The following is a 22759-nucleotide window of genomic DNA, read 5'->3' on the forward strand; positions in this document are numbered from 1 at the left end:
TGCTCGGGGTGCGGGAAGCCCAAGCTTAGAAAAGGGAGAAAACAGGGGAGAGAAATTGCATTCCTCTGCCGTTTTCCAGTTTGACATGGGCAGAAAGCCCAACCTGGAGCATAGACGGGTGCAGTGCGTTGTACCGGGGCACTCGGGCTGCGTACCGGCGGAGCAGCGCGCCGCAAAATGTGCCCGAAGCGTGGGCTGCGGCGCCGGCATCCCTGAGGCGGCTCGGGGCGGCTGCTGTGATCCCCGGGAACATCCGTAGTGAGAGCCGTGACGGTGGGAGCCACGTCCGCAAATCTGCAGGAGAGAGCTTTGCATGGGAACAGACGATGTCAGCCCCCCGTCTGCCGTGAACGGTGTTTGGGGTGAGCTGAAACAACTTCAGCTGCTTTACCCCATTGCTCGGGCGTTTCTTTTTATTTAGTTTATGGGCACAATTGGCTTTTCCCACTATAATCAGCTTTCTTTTGCTGGATTCATTCAGTTATGCGCTAATCCAATGTTGGTAACATCTCAATTCATTAACGTAATGAATCAGAAGGAAGAGGCTGGTTATAAATCAGAAAGCTTCTATTTATGTGCAATAGCTTGGCAACTGACAGCACTGAGGAAGACAGTAGAAGGAGTAACAGACAGATAACGGGACGTGGTTACGCGGTTGCAACAGGGTTCAGGTGCTCTTTACATGATCCAAAACGCCTGTTTGCTTTACACGACAAACGTACCCATTTGGGGGCATATTCAGCTGCGTGCTCCGTCCTTCAGAGCGGCTGTTAGCGCTTCGCTCCGTGGATTTAGGGGCCGGGCTGTGCGTCCCATGCGGGACGCTCGGTGGGGACGGGCTCGAGGAGGGACGGCAGAGGCGGGGCTGCGGTGCTGCCCCACGGGTGACCGTGTGTACCCTGTGCGGGCACGGCGAGATGCTGAGTCCCTGCCTGCAGATCACTTCGAACGTTTCTCACTGCCACAGTGTTGGGCGAACACAAAAGATGGCAAAACTGCCGTAGTTGTAGGAAAAGTTTTGCGCTGTTTGGGATTTATAACCTTGATTCTGAACTTCGGGCCCGTTTTTGCTCCACATCTGACAGCATTTTTGTCCCCATCCTTACTGGGAACAATTAGGCTTCCCCAGAACAAAACATGCTGTAATGCAATTCAAAGCAGATCTTACAGAGCGCTCTCTCGGTACCTCAGTACAGTTTCCCCAGCCACAGGTGCAGAAGAGAGTAGAGGGAATCGCAGCTGGTTGGTTTCTTTTTTTTATTATTCCTACTTGAGGACACGTGTTGGGCTCACCTTTCCATGATTAAATCAGTTAAGCGCGTGTGAGAGGTAGGCAAGAGAATAGGAGTAATAGCCGGACAGGGTTGGTCACCTGGAGAGTCAAAGCGGATGGCAGCAGCAGCTAAAGGAGTGAGGGGCTTTTCTCTTTATGAAATGAGTCTGTGGTGGTACTTTGCTTATGGAATGGCTTCACCCCAAATAACCACAGCGAGCAGATGAATGACACGAGGTAAAACCAGCCGCAGTGTGAGATCTGCTACGCGGGTCCGGAGCCCTCGGGAGAGGGTGCGGGGTGAGCGTGTCACTCCCAGCCTGTCCCCGCCGCCGGGGTATTCATGGCACTGTGCCTGCAGAGTTCCAGGGCCTACCTGTCCCTCCCCCCGGAGAAAAGGGGGATAGCTGAAGTCCTCGAGGTGCAAATCTGAAGAGAGAGAGATGTTAAGGGTTCTGACCACGCCGTCGGGGAAAGCAGTGCCCTGGGAGGTGGTGGGGACCCTCGTGGTTGACACGCGGAAGTCGCTCTCTCGAGGCTCCGCCGTCTTACTTAAAAATGGTAGAAATAGTGCTCCGTGCGGCTTAAAGCAGGAGGGCAGAGCTCGGCGGGCACCTGGGCGCCTGCGGAGATCGGCAGGCTGGGCAAGGCATGTGTCAATTCAGCCGTCGTGTTGACTTAAGCGAAAGTGCTAAGCCATTCCTAAACCTAAGTCAATACAGACTTAAGCCAAAATTGTTATTAACGAGCTCTAATCTGATTTAAGAGCCTCCGAACGAACCGTGTCTACACGGGAGGAGAATGGGCGCGGGGCCCCCGGGTGCTTCGGAGATACCGGCACCCTCGGGAAGGGCTGGGACGGCATCCCGCAGCGCTTCGGCCGTGGCGAGTCCACCCGCGCTGTGCCGAAGCCCGGCTGTGCCGAGGTCGGGCAGCCCCTCTTGCTGGGACATGGACATGCCAGAGCGTTTTTTTCCCCGTCCCGATGGGGCAGTTGAGCCCTCCACTCCACCCCCCAGTGGGGGCCTTTCTTTTCTTCCCCACCAGCTTTGAGCAGCCCTGTTTCAGATTGGCCTTTTTATGTTTGATATAAAGAATAGTTGTTGGCCAATTCCATCTTTTCATCGCTGCTCTCCAGGCCCGGGTCCAAGCGGCTTGTCAGATGCTCATTAACTCCCCCTTTGGCTCTTTCCAGTGTGTCTCCTAAGCTCATTGTGCCAAGAACTAGCGCTTCTTTCTCTTTACACGGCTCCCTTTCTCTGCTCCATCAGGGAGACAAATTACTTTCCAAAAGGGATCGCCAGGGATGGTTTAATGAGAATTTCTCTAGGGCTGGCCGTGGAAATCAATGTAGTTAACATTCGGTGCACTTAATTGGACTTTTCTCTTCTGCCTCCTTCAAAAAAACTCTGAAGCTATCCTGTTAATCTCTCATTTGTAATCAATTGTGTTGACTAAACAAAAGTCTAGGTCGTCCTTTCTTCCTGTCCCAGACAATCCTTTGTTGCCTCTAAATGCCTCATTCTTGAGTGCTCCTGGTCTTGTAGATGGGTTCGATTGTTGACAGTTCATTATTGCGCTTTTGTCCATTTAATCTCCCTCGCTGTGTTTTGCATGTGCATGCCTTAATGAGCTCCGTTGGCAATTAACATGTTTCTAGCAGCAAACTGGTTGCTCAGACGTTTGGAGAGCGGAGTGCAGGGAAAAGGGCAACGCGGCTGCCTTTGGCTCGGGCGCTTCCCGGTGCCCGACGCGACACACCCGGCTCGGGAGTCCGCTTTGGGCCGGGCCGGGCCGAGAGGGAGACCCGGCAGCTCCTCGTGCCGCTCCCCGCCCGGAGGCACTTCTAACCCTCCCCCCGAGGCACCGGCACCGCTCAATCTGTTGTGTGCGCGGCTGCGGCGTCGGGAGAAGGGGTTGTGTGCGGGTTTTGTGTTACCATTGAGGCTTGCTGGCAAGAGCGCTGAAGTGTGAGCAGTCGTGGACAGCAGAAACATCTTGTGAGGGAGAAGATAATTGGAGTCTCTGGCGTGTGTGCGTCTGACAGAGCCGCCCCTCCCCCGCAACCCGCCGCCTGTGTGTGCCGGGATGGGGGCGAGAGCCCGGCCGGGGGCGGGCAGCGCTCCCGGGGCTCCGATCCTCGCCATCCGTTTCTCGGTGCGGCCGGAGCGAGGACGGTCTGGGACCGCTGCCCGCCGCCCCCGGAGGAAAAAGTGACAAAATCCGTCCAGGGGCGGCCGGCGCGGCCCCTCGAGGTGTCCCGAGGACGTTCCGAGCCGCGACGAGGCTGCCGCTGCCCCTCCGCCAGCTCTGCAGGCTGCGCTGAGTGTTAGGAGAACGAGAAAAAAGCGCTTCTGCAGCCCCTTGGCTGGGAGCAGCTCTTGCCCTCACCCACCGGGCTGCGGGAAAGGCTCGGGGCCGAGCCCAGTTCTGGCTATCGACGCCCCCCGGCCCCGAGGTGCGCTTCCCCCGCAGCGGCGGCAGGACCGGCTGGGGACTGCGGGATTCCCGGCCTCGTCCGCCGTGGTTTTTCATTCCGCCGCCTTTTCGGGGCCCCCCTTGCCGATCCCGTCCCGTCTGGCTGCCGGGCCGGGCTCACTCTGCAGCTGCGACCCGCTTGCGAGGGGTTGAGCTGCAGCCCCTTCGCTTGGGGACGGATTCCCTATCTCTTGAGGTTTCTAACAGCGGTGACTTGTAGCGACGGGGATTCCAATTATTATTATTAATTTCTTTCTAACCCGAAACTCTCTCAAAAAGTCTTTTAAAACAAACTCTACCCCGATCTTTTCCCCGCTACCAGCATCAACGCGCATCGCTCTCCGCGCTTCAACCGCTCCAAACCATCAAAGCGATCGTTTTGGCATCGAAAAAAACCCAAAACTCGAGTTAGGAGGATCTCAGTCCCGGGGGCTCGGAGCACCGCTCCCGGCACCGCATCCCGCAAAGGCGCAGCACGGGGTCGCCTCCCGGCCCCGCTCTCGGCGCAGAGCTGTGCTCGCCTTCGCCTCCCTCCGTTTAATCGCTCCATTAAGCGGGGAAAGGTGAACTCCCCATCGCGGCGTCCCCAGGCATTCGGGTGTCGCGCTCGTTCCCCGCTTCATTGGCGAGCCCGGCCCGAGCAGCACGCAGAGATCAGCCTCGTTTCTCCGCTAGAATAATATTGTTCCTAACGACGTGGCCGGAATAGACGCTCGCATATTAAAAGTAGGGAAAGGGGGGAAGCTGAGAAGGGAATATTTAGTGTAATCCAAGTGCTTGATTATCCGTATTCTGATCAAAAAGAGTTTCTGAGGCCTGCTGGGAGTGATTAGATTAATGTAATGCGGTTTGAAGGGTCTGTGTTTTCTCTCTTAATTTGGGTCATTACTCGGAAAGCGAGCGTGAGATCACTTCATCTGCATGCGGGAAGCGGCACCGAGGAGCGGCCGAACAGCGCCGGAACGAGAGCGGCCCCGGGAAGCTGCGGGCACCCACCGAGCCCCGCTCCTGGGGGGCGGCCCCGCTCGGCCCCCTCCTGCCCTGCGGCCCTCCCTCGGGCTCCTCCGGGCCCCGCACACCGCATCCCTACGGGGCCGGGCTCTGGGCCGGAGCGGGAAATGAGACACCTACAAGGGCCGGTTTATTGTCCCATGATAGATTATATATATAGTATATATATATATATAATATATATATTCCTCACTTATTCGAGCGTACATTTAAAATGGAGATTTACAGACACGTATAAAGAGCGCTGTCCTGGCGGGGGGGAGGCAGCCGGCCCGGCCCCTCTCGGCCCGCAGCGCCGTTAAATAGGATTCCTCTTATATACAGCTGCAGCTTGAGGTCGCTTGCTGCCGGCGGCTGAGCTCGCTGGGGAAGAGACAGAGAAGCGAAGGCTGCAGTTGGGATGGGTAGTGGCGGTCCGGGAGCTGTGCCGGCCCTTGGCTGTGCCGGCCCTTAGCTCTGCCCGCTGCGCGTTGGGTCCCGGGGTGGAGGCGGAGGAGCGCTGGAGACGCTGTCGTGCAACTTTCGGACGTGCTTCTTTAAATCAAAGTTTCTGCAAAATCCTTTGCCGCAAGTGACGCACGTGAAGGGCTTCTTGTCGTTGTGGGTGTGCATGTGGAAAGTCAAGTTATAGATCTGGTGGAAGGCTTTGTTGCAAATGGTGCATTTGTACTGCTTCTCTCCGCTGTGGGTCAGCTTGTGGTTCTTGTAGTTGCCTGCGAGGGAGGAGGAAGGTGGGAAAGGGGTTACCGAGGGCGCCAGGTGAGGGGGGCAGGAAGCAAACCCCCGCGCCCCGTCCCGCTGTCAGAGCTGCTCTGCGTCATCGCCGGGGCACAAATGAGGGCAGGGTCAGCCCGGTGACCCGCGGCAAATGGAGAGCGCCCGGGATTAGGCCTGCGGACCCGCACCTCTCATTTAAAAAGCATTTCGGGAGCCCCGGCTGCGGTCCCCGCGCTGCGGCCCGGCTTAGGACTATAATTGGGAGAGGTGGCGGCGGCTCGGCCCCGCATCCCCCGTTCCCGCAGCCGGGCAGGGCCCGCTAAATCCCCGTGCTAATGATGACGGAACCCCCCCGGCCCGGCCCGGCCCCGCTCACCTTTCTGGTGGAAGCCCTTGCCGCAGAACTCGCAGACGAAGGGTTTGTAGCCGGCGTGGATGCGGATGTGGGTGTTGAGCGTGGAGCTCCTGTTGAACGCCTTCCCACACTGGTTGCACTTGTGGGGCTTCTCCTGCGCGGGTAGGGGGGGGACGGGAGGGGACGAGAGGCCCGTTAGGGGCTGCGGGGTGAAGCCGCCCCCTACCCCATTCTGCCCCTCACCTCCCCACCTACCTGCGTGTGGATGATTTTGTGCCGGCACAGGGTGCTGGCTTGGCGGAAGCCCTTCCCACAGACCTTGCACACGAACGGCCGAGCCCCCGTGTGCACCGGCATGTGCCGGGTGAGGTTGTAGTGCGCGTTGAATACCTGCGGGGAAGCAGCGGTGAGACGCGGCGGGGCCGCTCCCGCACGCTCCGGCCCCTCCCGCTCCCCCCCCCCCCCCCGTTCCCCTTACCTTGCCGCACACCTCGCAGGTGAAGTTCTTGGGTTTGCCCTCCGCCGTTCCGCCGCCGCCCCCCCCCAGCTTGGCGTGGCCCTTGGGGGGGCCGCCGCGTTCCGCCGCCGCCGCCTCCTTCATCACCTGGTCCAGGTGGCCCGGCAGCCGCTCCTTGTGCGCGAAGGGAGGCGGCGGGGGCAGCTTCTCGGCCGCCAGCCCAGCCAGCTTGGCGTTCTCCAGCAGGAAAAGCTTCTGGTGAGCCGAGAGCCCCCCCGGCGGCGGGGGGCCCAGCAGGCCAGCGGGGAAGAGCTGTCCGTGCAGCAGGTCGGCCGGATGGTAGGCGGCATCCAGGTAGTTGAAGTAATAGAGGGAGCGGGGGGCTGCCGGCACGGCCCCCGCCTGGTGGATGACCTGCGGCTTGATGAGCCGCCCGCTGGGCTGACCCAGGGCGAGCTCTGCCTTGCAGCAGACGCCGCAGTTGGCTTTGCAGAGCCCCCCGGCGCCCCGCAGGCCGCTCTTCCACAGCTCCGAGTAGTTGAGAAGAGTCTTGGAGGGCACCTCGTACCCCAGCGGAGGGATGGGGATCACGCAGGGCAGCGGCGAGCACAGGCTGAGCGGCTTCTTGCCCGCCTCCGGCTCCGGCCCCGGGCCGCCGTGCCGCTGTTCGAAGGCTGCTTTGGGCTCCGACGTCTTGGCCATGATGCGCTCGATGGAGAAGGCCAGGCTCTTAGACGGGTTAGCGGCGGCGGCCCGGCCGTCGTGCCGGGGGCAGGGGGAAGGCATGACCGTCTCCAGCGACCCCGAGCTCGCCATGGCTCTGCGCCGTGCGGGAACTTGGGCTGAGCGGCCGCTCGCTCCTGCGCTCGGCTCTGCATTCCAGAAAAGCCAGGAGACAAATCAATTTAATAAGCACCTTGTTCTCTTCCCCCCCCCACTTACCCCCTCCCCCCCCCCCCCCACCGGCACCCCCTCCCTATTTACATTCAAATGAACATATCCAAGAACAATGGCACGTAGGGTACCAGATTACTGCTCATTAAGCGGAACACGCTAAAGTAACATGCGAGCTAGACCTTGTTAGTATTTAAAAGGGGAAAAGAAAGAAGAAGAAGAAAAAAAAAAAAGCCAGAAGAAGCTCCCCCAGCCCCTGCCGCCCTGCCCAGCCACACCGACGGGGCGCGGGGCTGCCTCGGCACCCCTTACCTTAGCCCGGCTCCGACGAGACGCATCCAAGCAGCACGGTGCGGCCGCAGTCACATTTTGATAGCAAACATCTTCCCGAGCGTCAGCTCACCGCCTCGTACATTTAAAGCTGACATCACATGAAGTCACTTGGAGCAGGATGACATGGGGATGCCACCATGGATCTTCCCCGAGCCCAGGCGCCGGGCTAGAGCGCGGTGGGTTGGGGCAGGGAGAGGAAGAGAAGCCCCCCCCTCCTCCACGCACGATTTCCTTCCAGTTTAAGACGCTCAAATCGCTCGTGTGCGAGCTGGGTTTTTTTTCTCCTCTCTCTCTCTCCCTTCTTAAAAAGCAACTTGCAAAGCAGAGGAATCGTTTTGCATGTGGCAAATTAGAAGGCAAGTGCGATTCACAAGTTGGGTGGAAAAGAGTGCTCCAGTTCTCGCTGAGGTTAGAGGAGCCGCTCGGAGTGAGCGTGAGGATTTTTTGCTTTTTATTTCTTTCTTTCTTTTTTTTTTTTTTAAGAAGGGGGAGAATGATTTTTTTTTTTTTTTTTTTTTTTTTTTCCTAAAGCGACTACCACGCAACCGTGCTCGAGTTATTTTGGCAACCCATCTGCAATCAGCTCCGTTGCAACCGAGCTGGAAGATAATTAATAAATTGTCACTTATCTGCGAGCCTCCCCAGCATGTATAAATTAATAGCCAACCCATTAATTAGGACGGTGTATTAATGTTAATTAAACTAAGTTTAATTCCACCCCCCCCCTCCTCGCAGAGTGGCTGGTGATTAGCCTTAAATAAACGCGGAGGGGGTCGACTCCGGGGTTGGGTTTGTGCTGCTTAAAAAAAAAAAAAAAAAAAAAGGGAAAAGTAAAAAGGGGCAAAAAGAGAAAAGCGGCCGTGCGCTGCGACGGGAGCTTTGCAAACGCTCACCCCGAGAGACGCCCGCATCCCTGGGCGTGCAAGCGGGTGCATCTCCTTTTCCCTTTTAATCATTTTCTTGCCCCCCTCTCGCTCCCCCCTCTCCAAATACACGACATTATTGCGGCCGGGTGCCGGGCTTCCTTCCTTCCCTTCTTCTCTAATTAGAAGGAGTTGGGGCGGGAGGGGAGGCTTCGCAGAACGCCGCGATGTGAGGAGCGGAGCTGGGGAGCCCACCTGGGGGAAGGGGCCCGGCCCCGCCGGACCCTCTCGGGGCCATTCAGCCCGAGCGATTCTCCCCCAGCGATTCACAGCGCTCCATTCTCTTTCACTGGGAGCCACTATAGCGCTGCGTGGAACCTGGTTTTGTGTGTTTCTAAAATAAAGGGGAGGATTAGCCGGGGGAAGGGATTGGGGAGGGATGGGGGGGGGGGAGCGAGGGGTTTAGATTGAGCCTGGCTAGAGGTAAAGCAAGCAATGAAAAGACTCGTATATATGTATACTTATATATATATAAGACTCATATATATAAATATATATATATTTTTTTTTTCTCCTCCCTCGCACGCCTAAGAAAGTTTGGAGGAATTCGGTGCTTTTATGCGGTTCTGACAAAGCCGCGCCTCTTCTCCCCGCCGGGGCAGCTCTCTGGCGGCTGTTTGCAGACGGCTTTTTCACCTGCGAACCACAACACGCTGAAGAAACAAACTTTGAAGGCGGCGGCGGCCCGCGAGGTTCCCGACGGGAGGAGCGGAGCGCTGCGCCCCGGGCTCGGGTGGGACCGCCGGCATCGAGGGGTCATCCCGCATCTGCAGCATCGGTTGTCGGCGTCCCCGGAGCCGACGTCCCTGCCCTAGCGGTGATTGTAAGGGATGGAGAGAGCCATCCCGCTTTTTGGGACGATCCGCTCCCGACGTTTGGCTGCGGGAGAGCCCCGAGCCCGGCGGCGGGCAGGAGGCGGCGGGGCTCCTCTCGCTGCCGGGGCTCGTCGGCTTCAGCAAAGTATTTAATTAGCCTCCACAAACTTCTTTTCCTCGCCTGCAGATTATACTGAGTGGAGGGTTGGGAACTATTTTACACCTTGCCACTCACATGTTAATTAATCTCTATCTAACCCTAATTGCAGTTTATTCAAGCACCGCTCAACAGCTCACCCACACAATAAACACTGGGGCTGCTTTTATCCATATTACTCCCCGCTCACACGTTGAGTAATTAACTCCAGTACCAACTAATAGTGCAAACAAATATTTTCTGTAAACGAGATGATTTCGGGCAGGATAAAAGAGGGCTGCGGAGCCGGGGCCGGGAGTTCTCTGCCAGCTTCCCCGAGCTTTCCTCGCTCTTCCAAGGGCCGTCGTTCCCCGTACTCTCCGCTCCGCACCCCGCCCTGCCCGGGGCAGCGGGACCCGCAGGCCTCGGGGCTCCCCAGGAGCGAGGAGCCGCGGCGGGGACCCCGAGCGGCAGCCCCGGGGCCGCTTCCTTCCCACGGCCCCGGAGGAAGCCCTCGCGGAGCCCCCGCGGAGCCCGGGGCGGCCCGGCCCGTACCGCTGCCGTACCGCGACGTGCCCGGGTGCCGCATGCCTTGTGCGGCCGGGCTTTGGGATCGCGGTTAAGACCCGGGCATCGAAGCTCAGTATTTTAATTGAAATCGCAGGTTTAGGCACAGCTGGAGGCTGTCTCTATCGATTCGACTTCTGCTGTTCCGGCAAGCGTATTAAAAATGACTGACTTTGATACAGCTGCCCCAGTCACGGCGCCCTGCCCACCGCCGCGCCTTCTCTCTTTGCACGGCGAGCTCCGGCCGGTGTCAGCGGCTCTGGGGGGCCGGGGTGCAGCACGTCGGCTGGGATGCGGGGTTCGAGCCGCGTTCCGCCTCTCCGTGCCGACTGCTCCCCGTCGGAGGCTTCATCCCTCACCTCATCCCTCACCCCGACATTTGGAGGAGAAGAAATAGTTTGAAGATTTCTTTCTTTCTTTTTTTCTTTTTTTCTTTTTTCCTCTGCGAAAAGCGCACCGCCAAGCCGTTTGCAACACACACGTTTATTTACAGTTGTTATTTACAGTTATTATTGTTATTTCTGCGTCTGCCTCTCGAGAAAAACGACTCCCGGTGCCCGGCCCGGCAGGCCGGCCCGATTCCACGCACGCATCTCTCTGCCTTTCCTCCCCTTTTTAACCCAACGCCAGTTTTCACGCTGGGAACAACCTCACCCCGCAGCCTCGGCCCCAAACGCTCCTCGGGAGCTGACATCGAAATCCTCCAGCGGTGCCCCCGCCGCCCCCAGCAGCCGAACGAAGGGAGCGCGTCCCACCGCCCCCGACGGCCGCCCGGCATCCCGCGGTCCGACCCCTCCTGCACGGCCGCGTTCTGCTCCGCTGGGAGACAACCTGGGATCCTCCCCGTTATTTAACGTGGCAGCTGCTTAAACTCCGCAGCGGAAGCTGCCCGAAGTTGTTAGCGTTACGCTTCGATCTCTTTTGGAAATGGTGGCTTTGATTTCTGCGCTGCTCTGCTTTAGGTGTATGTATACACGTGTGTGTACATCATTTTTTAATGCCTTTTTTTTTTAATTTACATTTTTTTCTTTCTTTCTTTCCTTTCTTTCTTTCTTTCTTTCTTTTTTTTTAATAGCAGAAGACAAAAGGCACCCAGGTGAGCTTCCAGCCCAGATCAGAACCGAATTAGAACAGAATCATCAGATCCTAGATTATGCCGAGGTGCAAGGAGCACTGAGCCCAACTCCAGGCCCCACATGGGATCACCCCAAACCCCGCGGCTGAGAGTGGTGCCCAACCTCCCTGAACTCCAGCAGGTTGGTGCTGTGTCCACTGCCCTGGGAAGCCTCTTCCATGCCCGCTGCCCTCTGGTGAAGAACCTTTCCCTAACCCCCACCTGACCCTCCCCTGATGCAGCTCCACGCTGTTCCCTTTGGCACTGTCCCTGTCTCCAGAGAGCAGAGCTCAGCTCCAGCTCTCCTTGCAGCCATGAGGGGGCTGCAGGCTGCCACGAGGCCTCCCCTCAGCCCCTGCTTCTCTGAGCTGAACGAACCAAAGGACCTCAGCCACTCCTCATACATTCTTCCCTCCAGGCCCTTCCCCATCTCTGTAGCCCTCCACTGAACTTTCTGTGATTGTTTCATGTTCTTCTTATTTTGTGGTGCCCAAATGGTGCACGGTGATCAAGGTGAGGCCACTCCATGCAGAGCAGAGCAGTCTTTTAAAACCCACTCAGGGTCCAAATCTTCCCCTGATGTCATCACCTTATTTTCACTGCCAGGTGAAGCAGGGTGAAGCCCATGTCATATGTACCAAGGTCACATTCCTACTCAAGAGTCACCTTGCCCACATAAATTAGATTTATAGCCATTTTGTTGCTGTTTTTTTTTTAACATACATTTGCCTATTACTTAAATCTATTGATCCTTGATCATTTCTTCCTCTTTATCCATCCATAGAACCTTTGCTTTTCTGCATCATCATTTTGCAGTTCAGTGGATAAGGATCACCATGTGGGTCACTCTGAATTACTTTTGCTCTTTTTCTTCATTCCAGTCGCTGTAGAAAATGTTCCTACTGTGGTATAGTTGTGTTCTGACAAAGTTGGTCAGTTTTCAGCTTTTCACAGATAAGTTTTGGGATTATTCCTGTACTCTCTGCAAAATGCAGTCTGTCAGGGAAGATCTTTGGAAAGGTAAATTTATCTGTGGTTTCAGAGCTATGGCACATCTTTGCTGTCAGTGCAAGATGTGAAGCTCAAGGAAGAGCTGAGGAGTAGCTAGTAAGAGATTCTTAAATATGAGGATTTATGGAAAATGACTCCAAGCATTCATTCTATGAAATCATACGGCCAGCTCTCGGTTCTCAGTTAGGATGGGGCTACCTTTGCCAATCAAAAGGCAGCTTCTGAAGTGTATCCATGGCTTTGTGGTTCCATATCTCTATCTCTTTGTGGCTTTGAGACTTTGTGGTGTTGTGTCTCGGTGGCTTTGTGCCAGGTGCAGCAGTGCAGGGCTAAGGGTGATGCTGGGCTGCAGGGGAGCAGGGCTGTGGTGCTGCCCGCTGAGCAGTGCAGCAGCTGTAGCCTCCAGGCACTGCCCAGCGATGGCCCAAGGTGTTTATCTGGAGTTCCTTTTGCAGTGCTCAGAGACAGACTCTTTTGGGACAAATCAGTGGGACACCAATGGGGATATCAGGAGAACCAAGGCTGAGCTGGGTGAGGATGCACTTAACCTTTCTGACTGCTTGCCCCTTTGTTATGCAGCATAGTGGAACATTGTAACTAGGTTTTGGGGCTCCGAGTGGGTCCCAGAGCAAGCAGAATGGGATTTGGGGAGCGCAGTGACTGGTTGCCTTTGCCAGTGATGGCACAGAAGCACGGGAATTTTTAACCTGTATCCAATTGGAGGAGCTGGCACCTGAGCTGCTCCTAAAGCTGCGGCAGTAGCCCCAGTGCAGAGTGGTTGGTAAGACACCATGGCACCAACTGCATGTAGAGTGCCCTGATGGCAATCAGAGCAGCTTATGTAATTCTAAAAATGGCACCTCCCCACTTGCCACATCCCTTTCTGTGCATGCTGAGAGTCCTGCAGAGCTGCCAAACAGAAGCAGTTGAATGAACTCCTTTCTCTGCTCATTCCTCCTTCCGTAGCTCGGGGAGTGTGAGCCAGAACCTATTCTAGTTTGCTGTCAACAGGAATGGTTACGAACGGCTCGATCCCGACCGGGCTCTGTGCCCCAAACGCTGCTGTGAGGAGTGCTGTGTAGCACTGTGGATGAAGGTCCCTCTGCTGGACTGCTGTGCTCCAAGAGTCAGTGGCATCTTCCCTATGCCAGGAGCTCACCTGGCCAGCGAGGGAAGGAAGGAGATGCTGTAGGGTGGTGGCCACTCTTACTGCTCAAAAGAGTCATTCCCACATTGCAGTAGTGGGTCAGTGCTCTATTTCATCTCTGATAACTGAAAGATGTCCCTTCCCAGTGTTTTGAAATATGGTACTTTCTCATTTTGAAAGAGTGGGAGCTTTAATTTTTTTTTTTTTTTCTCCCGTATTTGCTATTTAGGATAAAAGGTGGGAGGAAGTAGAGAAGGAGAATATAATGGGGGGATGGCCTTGTTCTCACTTTCCTACTGAAAACATCTCAGAAAAAGGAGCAAAAAGCAGTGAGAATGGGTAGAAGCCCACTCCCGTTTTGTGTTTCCATTCCTTCCCTTTTTCACTTGAAAGAAGGATGGCCAAAAAAAAAAAAAAAAAGATAAGTGGGACAACCCCCACGTGTTTTGAATTATTCTCTTCTTAATGAGGTAGAAAAACATCTCATTTTCAGAATTCCATGCTTTTCAAAGGGAAAAAAAAATCAAACAGAGGGAGAACCTTTCCAAAGCCAATTACAGCTGCCATTCCTGCAGTCATTTTGCAGCTCCCCACTCGGTGTTGTCCAACTGGCTGTACCATGGGTCACATTGGTCAATATTTACATTTGCCTTTGCTTGGGCTGATGGTGGCTGAGAGGTGGAGCTGTTGCTTTGCAACCCTTCACATCAAAAATCTCTTTTTTTGTCTGTGTGATTTCAGCCCCACGGGATGTGAGCTGAAAGAACCACTGAAACATTCCCCCAGCAGTTCAAACTGGAAATCCAGACCTGCTTATTGCAGGAAAAAACTTCAGTGTGTGACCCAAGTATTCCCCAAATGCTCAAGAATACCCACAAATTCCATAAAAACACCCAATAATGGGCTGTGCACTGACTGAGCCGTGTCCCTGCTGAAGGTGGCTGTGGTTCCTGTGCCTATGGGAGGCTCTGACAGCCTGGGACCCCTGGGATCAGCTGAACACAGTCCTAAGCAGGACGGCCTTTGTTCCCCCCCAGCTGTCGCGTCCTCTAGGATCTGCAACAAGTCCTCGCCGTGCAGACCCCTCTTGTCAGTCCCCAATCTGATCTGACCACCTGGTTTGTTTTTGAATCGAACACTCGAGTCATAACATTTCTGTTTATTTCAACAACTGTATTCCTTGCATAGGAAATGAGCCAAGATGGTCTAAGGCGGGGAGAGCAAAGCATGCCGTGGTTGTAATTGCTTTTGCTCTCCAATATCAAATTTTACAGTATAATCAAAATCTTATTTTTTTACTGCTGGACTCTGTTATTGACTTAATCTTCTTAAGTGCTCCTATTATTCCAGTGATTTCATCGTTGCATGTTGATTTTAATCTTTTGATCTCCATATTAGCTACTGCCTGCAACTAATTTGTTGCTCAGTGTTTTTCTTTGTTTTGACCTGTGAGGCATTTTCCTCATGGCACACAACTCTGCTGGCAGATTGCATATAATCTCTGCACTTTTTTTCTCCCATATTTTGCATAGTTACAACAAATGCAGATTTACAACTTGCAATGGAATATGTATCTTGTAGAACGGCTGAAGAAAATAGCGCTCTGTGTTCAGCTCAGGAACCTCAGTGCACTTGGATAAAGAGACCACCGCTGAATGCAGCTCTATGGAGAGAGGTGTCACACTGGCTTTATAGCCACACAAGTTCAGAATTGTAATTTGTAATTTGTAACTGCTCTTGTAATTCAGTAATTGCAACTTATCTTATGCAGACTCAGGCATCAGATAGGTCCTGAAGGCGTCGCTGGAGCAAAGGGAAGGAGGCTGAGCTTTGTGAGTGGTGTGGGGGACTCTCCTCAGCTTGACATGGAGGTGGCTGTGTTGGATCGTGACACCATGGAGAAGTTTTTCTGAGCAAAAACTGGTGATGACGGTTGTAGTATTGAACTTCACGAAGTGCAGAGGGTGGAATATAGCTGAATAGTGTTCTGCTTGGCCATTCCATCAGTGCTTTTTTCCTTTGTGGTTTAACCTGTACTGATTTATTGGGGGCTTTGTTTGCTTTGGCTTTTTTTTTTTTTTAAGCTTAGAGGAGTAATTTTTGCCTTAGGTTTGCTGTGACTTTTTAAAAAGAACACATACTGAACACTGACAAAATCATCTTTGCTTAGCTGCGTGCCTATTTATGCTTCTGAAACCAAATTGTCTTCTAATATTTTTGACGTTTTGGTCACTGGAAAGGCAGAAAAGCAATTTCTAAGATGCCTATGGGCCAAGAGACATGCTTTACAGCAGAGGGGAAAGAATCTGTTAGTTGCTGAAATATAAAACAAATTGGATGAACAGCTGCTGACACTTGTCAGTCAAATAGTTGATAGCATTTTCAGTCTCCATGCCACATGCTTTAAGTAAGTCTGTCAAAGGATATTTTCGCTGGACTTCTCTGTAAATATGAGAGAAGTTTTGGCCTGATCTATCATTTAAAATTTTGCTGGCAGAGGAATGAAATTTTCCTCTTTCCCCAAAACTGATTGACATAACTGTACTGGCAGATTCTTCATCGAGGTGCAGTTGTACTGGCAGAAAGTCCTTTGACTGTTGGATCTTGTTCTGTCGCAGCGATGGGTTGAAGTGAAACAAGCAGCAGACCTTTGCATTTCCTAGCTGGGTTTGCCAGAGTGCTCCCATCCATCAGCAAAGCCTTTTAGACGCTGCCCAAGCTGCAGTTTTGCCCTACAGGGACCTGAGGCCAAACCAAAGCATAGTGCATGACCATGGGGACTTTAAGCCCCATGTTCAGACAAAACCAAACCAGTTTGGATGCTTCCTTGTTGTGGTGATGTGCTCAAGCCAGTTATATTCTCTGGGTTATTGCAGAGTCTCTGAGCTGCTGTGCTGGGGTTTGAGGATATGTGCAAAGCTGTCACAGGATCCTTTCTGATGACAGAAACCCAGAGACGTGTCCATCACTGCCATCTCAGGGAAGCACCTGTGTGGAGTGATGTGCAGCAGGGAGCAGCTCCCGAAGGCTGCGCCCACGTTCTTCATTCAAAAAAACTGAGCAGGGCTCACTGTTTTTGAAGGTGGCAGGTGGAAGTGGGCTGTGTTTTCACCCAATAAATATTTCATGTATTAAAAAAAATAGGGGGAGCCTGTTCCACAGCAGAATCAAGCTGCTTCTCTCACTCTGCTCTCCATGACTGGGAGTAGAGCTGCAAATTTGGATCTTCCCTGGTGCTTTTTGTTACTGCCCTGTTGACCACCCCAAGTAAGGTCTTCCCATTGCCACCTCTTGGAGCTGAAGCTGTTCGTAGCAGTATCTGGGGCAGGAGAAGGAGAGCAAGAGGAGGACACGAGTGTGCATAAGCATAGATCAGGAGCTTGGATTGAGGTGGGCTTCAGGGTGTGCTTCAAGACCCCGATCATAGAGAGGTCAGGATAGAATCATAGAATCATTAAGGTTGGAAAAGATCTCTAAGATCACACAGTCCAACCACCAACCCATCACCACTGTGTCCACTAAATCACGTCCCCAAAAATAGACAGATAAATAGATATGTCTATAAGGCTGTGGTCCCCAGAGGTATTTCTCCCCTCTGCCTGCACTGTGGGCAAAAATCAGTAAGTGATTTGTTGGGTTACAGCAGGGGTTTGTAGCTTCCCTATACTTGTGCATCACATGGCTTGTCACATGCAAGTGCTGCTAACTGTGCATGGCCTCCACCCACTGGGAGCAAAGAGTCCACTGATGTCCCTGTCCAAAGGAGGTGGTGCACACAGGTCATCGTGGGCAGGTGGGTGTTGGATGTGTCAGGCATGGCGATCCAGGTGGAGCAGCAGATAACCTCCAGAGCTTTGGGTAAACTCTGCCATGGAGGATACGGACCCAAAACTCAGCACTGTGGGGCTCCACAGCCATCCCAGCCCCGACTGGGACCCAACACCTTCTATCTCTTCCCATTGCCTGGGGAGTGTCTGTGACTCCTGGAAGATGCTTTGGTTTGATGCTTCCTTAGGCACCTGCCAGGCAGGGTGCTCTCCAGCATATGCCCATCATTTATTTGTGGGTGGTGAAGTTTGTTTCCTCATTCCCCAGGGTGGCAACAGGTTGCCATCTGTGGGGGTAAAGGACATCAGCTCTTCTGCTTCTCTCATACCTGCTTTTCAATTTCAGCTGGGAGTCTGTCCATGTGTCCCGTGTTTGTAAATGCCCTGCAGGCTGCTTTAGGAGAAGATACAAACTGAAACCTATTTGTGTGAGGTAAGTGTTGGACAAGGCTAATGACCGTGTAATTGTGGGGGCTGTACCACAGCAGACCATCAATTAGACATCCAAAGACAGGTGACAGGGTGCAGTGTGCAGATAATGGTGGAAGCAACTGGGGTGGTGACAGCCAAAATGCCCGTGTACCTGGGGAATACACAGTGTGGTTCCACCCTGACCTTTGGGAATAAACTGGGAAACCATCTTCTAAATTAATAAACTATAAAAACACCCATGAGAAAAGAAAATGCCTTTATTCCGAGAGGTGGGGGCTCTTACATCTCAGCTTGTTATTTTATTTTTTTTCTAAGGCAGACATAAAAAGACTCCATAATTTATTCTTAGGACATCTGAATAGTTATTTATTGAGAAGCCACAGTTCTCACACTTTTACAACTGTCGGCTTGTATAAGGCAAAAAAAGCAAGATGGATTATCACTATTTTACACAGAAAGAAAAGCTCCGGAAGGGGGACTGATGGACATGCAGTTACTGGTCAAAATGCAATGTACATGACATATATAAAAACCATTGTTAGACAGAGGAGTTGTAAATTATGGTTACAATCTACTGAAATAAATATTCAATATATTATTATAAACACATTTGTATAGTCTAAGGTTGTAATTAAAGTTGTCTTTGTACATACACGGTTATTTGAGATTTAAACAAAAGTGTAACATTTAGAGGAGCAAATGTCAACATAAAACAACTGCTTTGGACTTGTAATGTGGCATGATATATCCATAATGATAGGATTAATCTGGTGTGGCAATTAGAATGACTAATCCTTTGGGATGTAGCCTTCATGGAGTTAACTGCATATTGAAGGGAAGAGCCTGGGATATTAACAAGGATGCAGAATGATTCAAACGGCTGTCTGGGTTTGTTTGTTTTCTGGTTTTTAAATGAACAGAGAGAACAAAAAATCATTTGTAATTGCCTCATTTTTCTTTTAAAAACAAAGCTGTTTTTTTTTTTATTATTATTAATTTTAAGCAGTTGGCATCCACAGAAGAGAAACAAAGAAATGAAAGGACTCGATTCACTCATCTTCACAACAATTTACCATCAATGTATATACAGTACATTAATGAAGCATTGTTTAATTATAACAGGGACACACCTAGTATGTTTTCTATGTAATTTTCCATTAACAGTATTAAACAATGGTGCTCCATATTGCTTATGAACATACAGATATGAAATCAGGAAACCAATGAATCGAAGAGAGGTGCTAACCTTATTACCACACAGCTAACATGGCATTTGTATTGGTAAACTTCTCATGGGCATTTAGAGCTGACAGAAGAATTCCTAATGTGGCTAACTGAGTTATGGACGAGGTACATGCACAGACGTGGGGCCAGCTGCCCTAGTCGTCCTCTTCGTCCTCCTCATCGCTGTCCTTCATGGTGATCCCCTGCAGCCCTCCGCCCTCACTGACCGACGCCGTGGCCTCCTCTACTGTCAGCCGGTTCCGAATGGTCTCGTAGGTTTTGCTGTTCAAGGTGGAGTCCAGCACGCCTTGCAATCGGAAATCCCGGTACGTTTTCTAAGGAAGACAGAGGGATGAGGGGAGGAGGAGACAGCACAGAGCTCAGGCTGCCCTGGCTCCCCGGCTTTGCCACAGGAGAGAGCCTGTGCCCCTGTGTCCCCGTGTCCCCATGCTTTGGGGCCACCACTCTAAGAAGCTCTGATGGAGCTTTCCATAAGGCATGCTGGGGTCTAAAAGCACGTGGAAGCTATATAGTGTTACTCAAACCAACTGTCCTGGCTTCTAGATGCATTCAGCTGCCTGTAATTGAAGTTAGTTTTCTTCATGCAGCTCAGCGCTTACTGCCTGTAGCTGCAGACGTGATTACATGCTCCTGGAATGCTCTGCATTAAATAATCTTGCCTCAATACTGAGTTTAAATCAGCTAAGTCCAGGATACCTGAGAAAGTTATTCATGTATAGAGATAAGCACACGGCATCCATTCCTCAAATCTCTCTTTCTTCACCTTATTCCAAAGCTGGGATGGCATTTCCGCAGTCAGCTGTACTTCCCTCATTACTGTGGTTAATTTCCTTGCATTTCTATTTGTTTTAAAACTTCTTGACCCTGTGAGATAAAACTCTGGCCTCTGAGTGCCATTCATTATGCTCTGTGCTCTGCGTGGAAACTATTTACTGCTATACACTTTCAGAAAGTCCTTGGATGTGTTGTAGCTGCTTCTGAGATTAATACTGGTATAAATAAAGCACAAGGAAGAAAGCCTTCCTCAGCTAGCTGACAAGGAGAAATCATTTGCCTCTGCTGTTGTTTTCAGTTATGAAAAGCACACTAATACTGCTCAGTTTTAATTCATTCATGCCTTCAATGTGTTCACTGCACATGAGACCATAAACATGATAAAATACTAGACAAAAAAAGCATTAGATAGAACCTAAAATGATCAAAAATATATTTACCCCCTTCTGTGATCTTATTATTTCATGTAAACCACTGTGATTTCACACTGAAATAATTATCATCAGCCCAAGACACACACGTACACATACACGTGCACTCAGAGAAAAAAACGTTACTTTCAGGGTATGTTATCTCACCTCTGGGATCTCTTAAGAGTTGATTATATACACCCATTGTAAAAGAAACAACTTCAATTAGCTATGAGAACAATCCTCATTTGCATTCTGACGATAATCACAAGCCATAGGCGGGCTTGCATGTTTCTAGGAAAACAGTGTTAAAAGGAGTTGGGTTGGATTTAACCCGTGTGAGCACCGGAGAGCAGTGGTTTCAGTGTGCTTTTTGTACAGGTAGGGCTGAATAGCACTATTTTCCCTCTTCTCATGCAAGCAGTTACTCTGAGCTTACTTCCACACGTGTTTTGCATGCATGTGCATCTCAAGTTCCAGCTTATCTATCTGATAAGTTTCTTCATTTTTAAGCATCTGAACGAAGGACTGCATTTTCTGCCAACCACCGCTTCCCCATCGGAACACACTGCACACACACGTGCCCCTTTCAGCAGCAAGACACTCACGAAAGCACAGCAGGTGTTACCTTCACTATCCTAATGAGCGTTTTCAGCTGGTAGATGTGCAGCTGCAGGTCCATGCGGTCCGTCAGCCAGGTGCAGACGACGTTCATCGAGCTGGTGTACCATTGCTGCAAGAGAGACAGCACTTCTCCAGCACCCGCGCCCTGCAAGCGAGCACGCAGCGGGACCAACCTTCCCCACCGCCAGCCCGCTAATGGGATGTGACAGACTTCTGGGGGAGACAGGCACCCTCTTTTACACAGATTTTCCATGCACAAGCTTTTAACTTTGAGTAACAACCACAGCGAATCTCACTCGCGGGGGCAGCGGCCACCAGCAACGCCGTGCGGTTTCTGTAATCCTATTTTGCCATTGACTTGACTTGGCAGCAGTGGTGGGAGTTTGGCCCAGTCCAGTTTTTAACCCGTTCCCTGCCCCGGTGAGCACAGCCCTGCCTTTAGGACCACGCTCAGGTACTTACCGCTCACGTGTCGCCTCGAGCAGCCTTGGGGAGCTGCAGGACAAGGGCATGATAGCACAGGCATCTATGGGAAATGCTTTGGTTTTGGCCTCATGGTTATGAAAGATGGCAAAGCAGCAAGCAAATGAGCTTGCCTCAAGCCGCTGAGCTTGCAGGGCCCCTCCAGGGGCTGAAATTTTGCTGCCTGCCTGTGAGAAAGGCTTGCAGCTGCGTGGTAGCAGCCTGCCAGCCCTGCAGTGCAGGATGCAGCTCAGTGCACCACTCAGCAGGGCTGGCACAGCCCTTGAGAGGGACGGAAGCAGGGCCAGGTGTGGTGGGGACCACAACACCTCTCTGTGTGCTCAGCACCACAGATGGTTCCCAAATGGATTGTACCCAAGGACCATCACAGCTAAACAGAGGAATAGTCCTCTTGTTTACTCTTAAACATGCACAGATCAAAACCTGTACTGCAGCGCTGTGAAAATTCATCCAGAACGAGTTAAAGAGAAAAAAAAAACACAGATCAAATTACAAAAATCCCAATCAAGCCCCATCCAGATTAGCTGGCAATGAAGCCCCTTCCTAACTAACCTAAAGCCTTGTATCAATTTCACTCAGGCATTATTTCCTCCCATCACTGCACCTTTTCCTCAGTGTTGGTGTCTGCATGCAGGAGCTGACACAAGGCTGAGCACAGCAAATACAAGCTGGAAGAACACAAAGCAGCCAAAATTTGGGCTTGGATTATCAAACCAGGAGACAACACACCTAGTAGTTGCCACCCCCCACCAGGGCCTGGCATGATGCATGGGGAAGAGATTTCCCCCTTTATGGTATTTCTTGAGTTGGACTCGATGATCCTTAATGGGTCCCTTCCAACTTGGGCTATTCTATGATTTATGGCACAGCACTTACACTGTGCCTCATCAGCCCAGAGCTGTACAGTGTAGGAACTAGTGTCCTGTCTGCCACATGGAGCTGAATATATCACGATGGAGAAAAAAATAGTATTAACCTCCTATTGCTACAAACTCTGTTCTAACTGTACTACTATTTCTACAGAACCTCTTAATAAAATGGAGGAAATAAAGGGACGGAAGAACCACCAAAGACATGCCAAGTGGTGATTTCCTGCTGGGCCAGCTTGGGGCTGAGATTTCTGTTGGCTCTCCATCTCCAGGATGGGGACCTGGCAAGTGCTGAGAGCACAAATGAAGCTAATTTGGAGAGGAAAGAAGGAGCTCTGTCGGCTGAGCTGTCTGTCCCTAAGGTCCTGGTGCCATATGGGGCTTCAGTTGTGACATGAAGCTCTGTGCAGCCCCGCAATGGGACAGAGGCAGGTCCTGCCATGTCTGTCCTGTGCCACACACACCTGCACAGATGGGGAACAGAGCTGAATCCCACCCCGTGGGGGCTCAGCCTCGCACACTGCTCAGCGGCATGAAAGGAGCTCTCCTCCTCAGAGCTGAGTTACTCCAAAGACTTTCTGCTTTGTGAAAAAAAGACAAAGTGTAATTCATTGATCTTGATACACAAAACCGTCACGTCACTTCATAGAGCACGCACCAACTGCTGAATTTAAGCCCTGCATATTCATAAAAATAAGTTAGCCCATAAATTAAATGTTCCCTTTAGCTATCACTAGTGTTAATGTGCTACAAGACGCACAAGCCCTCTGATTCATGACTAACCCTCCAAAGAGGATAACATTTGCATATGATTATATTATTAAAAAAAACACAATAACAACAAAACCAAATGCTCCAGAATGG

The 22759-nt window shown here is 51.9% G+C and overlaps 2 protein-coding genes and 1 long non-coding RNA gene across 11 annotated transcripts in view; 1 reads left to right on the forward strand and 2 right to left on the reverse strand.

Moving 5' to 3' along the window:
* Window positions 1-4941: 4941 nt before the first annotated feature.
* FEZF2 (FEZ family zinc finger 2) lies at window positions 4942-7981 on the reverse strand. Its single transcript, XM_090148356.1, has 5 exons — window positions 7498-7981; window positions 6313-7163; window positions 6090-6224; window positions 5856-5988; window positions 4942-5475 (listed from the first exon to the last, which is right to left on the reverse strand). The coding sequence occupies exons 2-5, from the start codon at window positions 7105-7107 to the stop codon at window positions 5213-5215; spliced, it is 1326 nt and encodes a 441-aa protein (XP_090004482.1). The 5' UTR covers window positions 7108-7163; window positions 7498-7981; the 3' UTR covers window positions 4942-5212.
* A 3097-nt stretch (window positions 7982-11078) lies between these two features.
* Window positions 11079-18604, forward strand: LOC149916448 (uncharacterized). The gene is made up of 3 exons (XR_016470138.1): window positions 11079-11215; window positions 17405-17491; window positions 18497-18604. It is a non-coding gene; the product is annotated as an uncharacterized LOC149916448 (long non-coding RNA).
* A 265-nt stretch (window positions 18605-18869) lies between these two features.
* The window catches only part of CADPS (calcium dependent secretion activator), a 174218-nt gene continuing 170328 nt past the window's right edge, over window positions 18870-22759 (reverse strand). For all 9 annotated transcript variants that reach the window (XM_090148361.1, XM_090148364.1, XM_090148363.1 and 6 more), the window contains 2 exons: window positions 20548-20652; window positions 18870-19049 (listed from right to left, as the gene is read on the reverse strand). In XM_090148361.1, coding sequence (XP_090004487.1) covers window positions 18870-19049; window positions 20548-20652 — 285 coding nt within the window. The remainder of the gene's footprint in view (window positions 19050-20547; window positions 20653-22759) is intronic.

The sequence above is a fragment of the Phasianus colchicus genome, chromosome 11 (genome assembly GCF_987193195.1).
Source record: "Phasianus colchicus chromosome 11, bPhaCol1.hap1.1, whole genome shotgun sequence".
NCBI lineage: Eukaryota > Metazoa > Chordata > Aves > Galliformes > Phasianidae > Phasianus > Phasianus colchicus.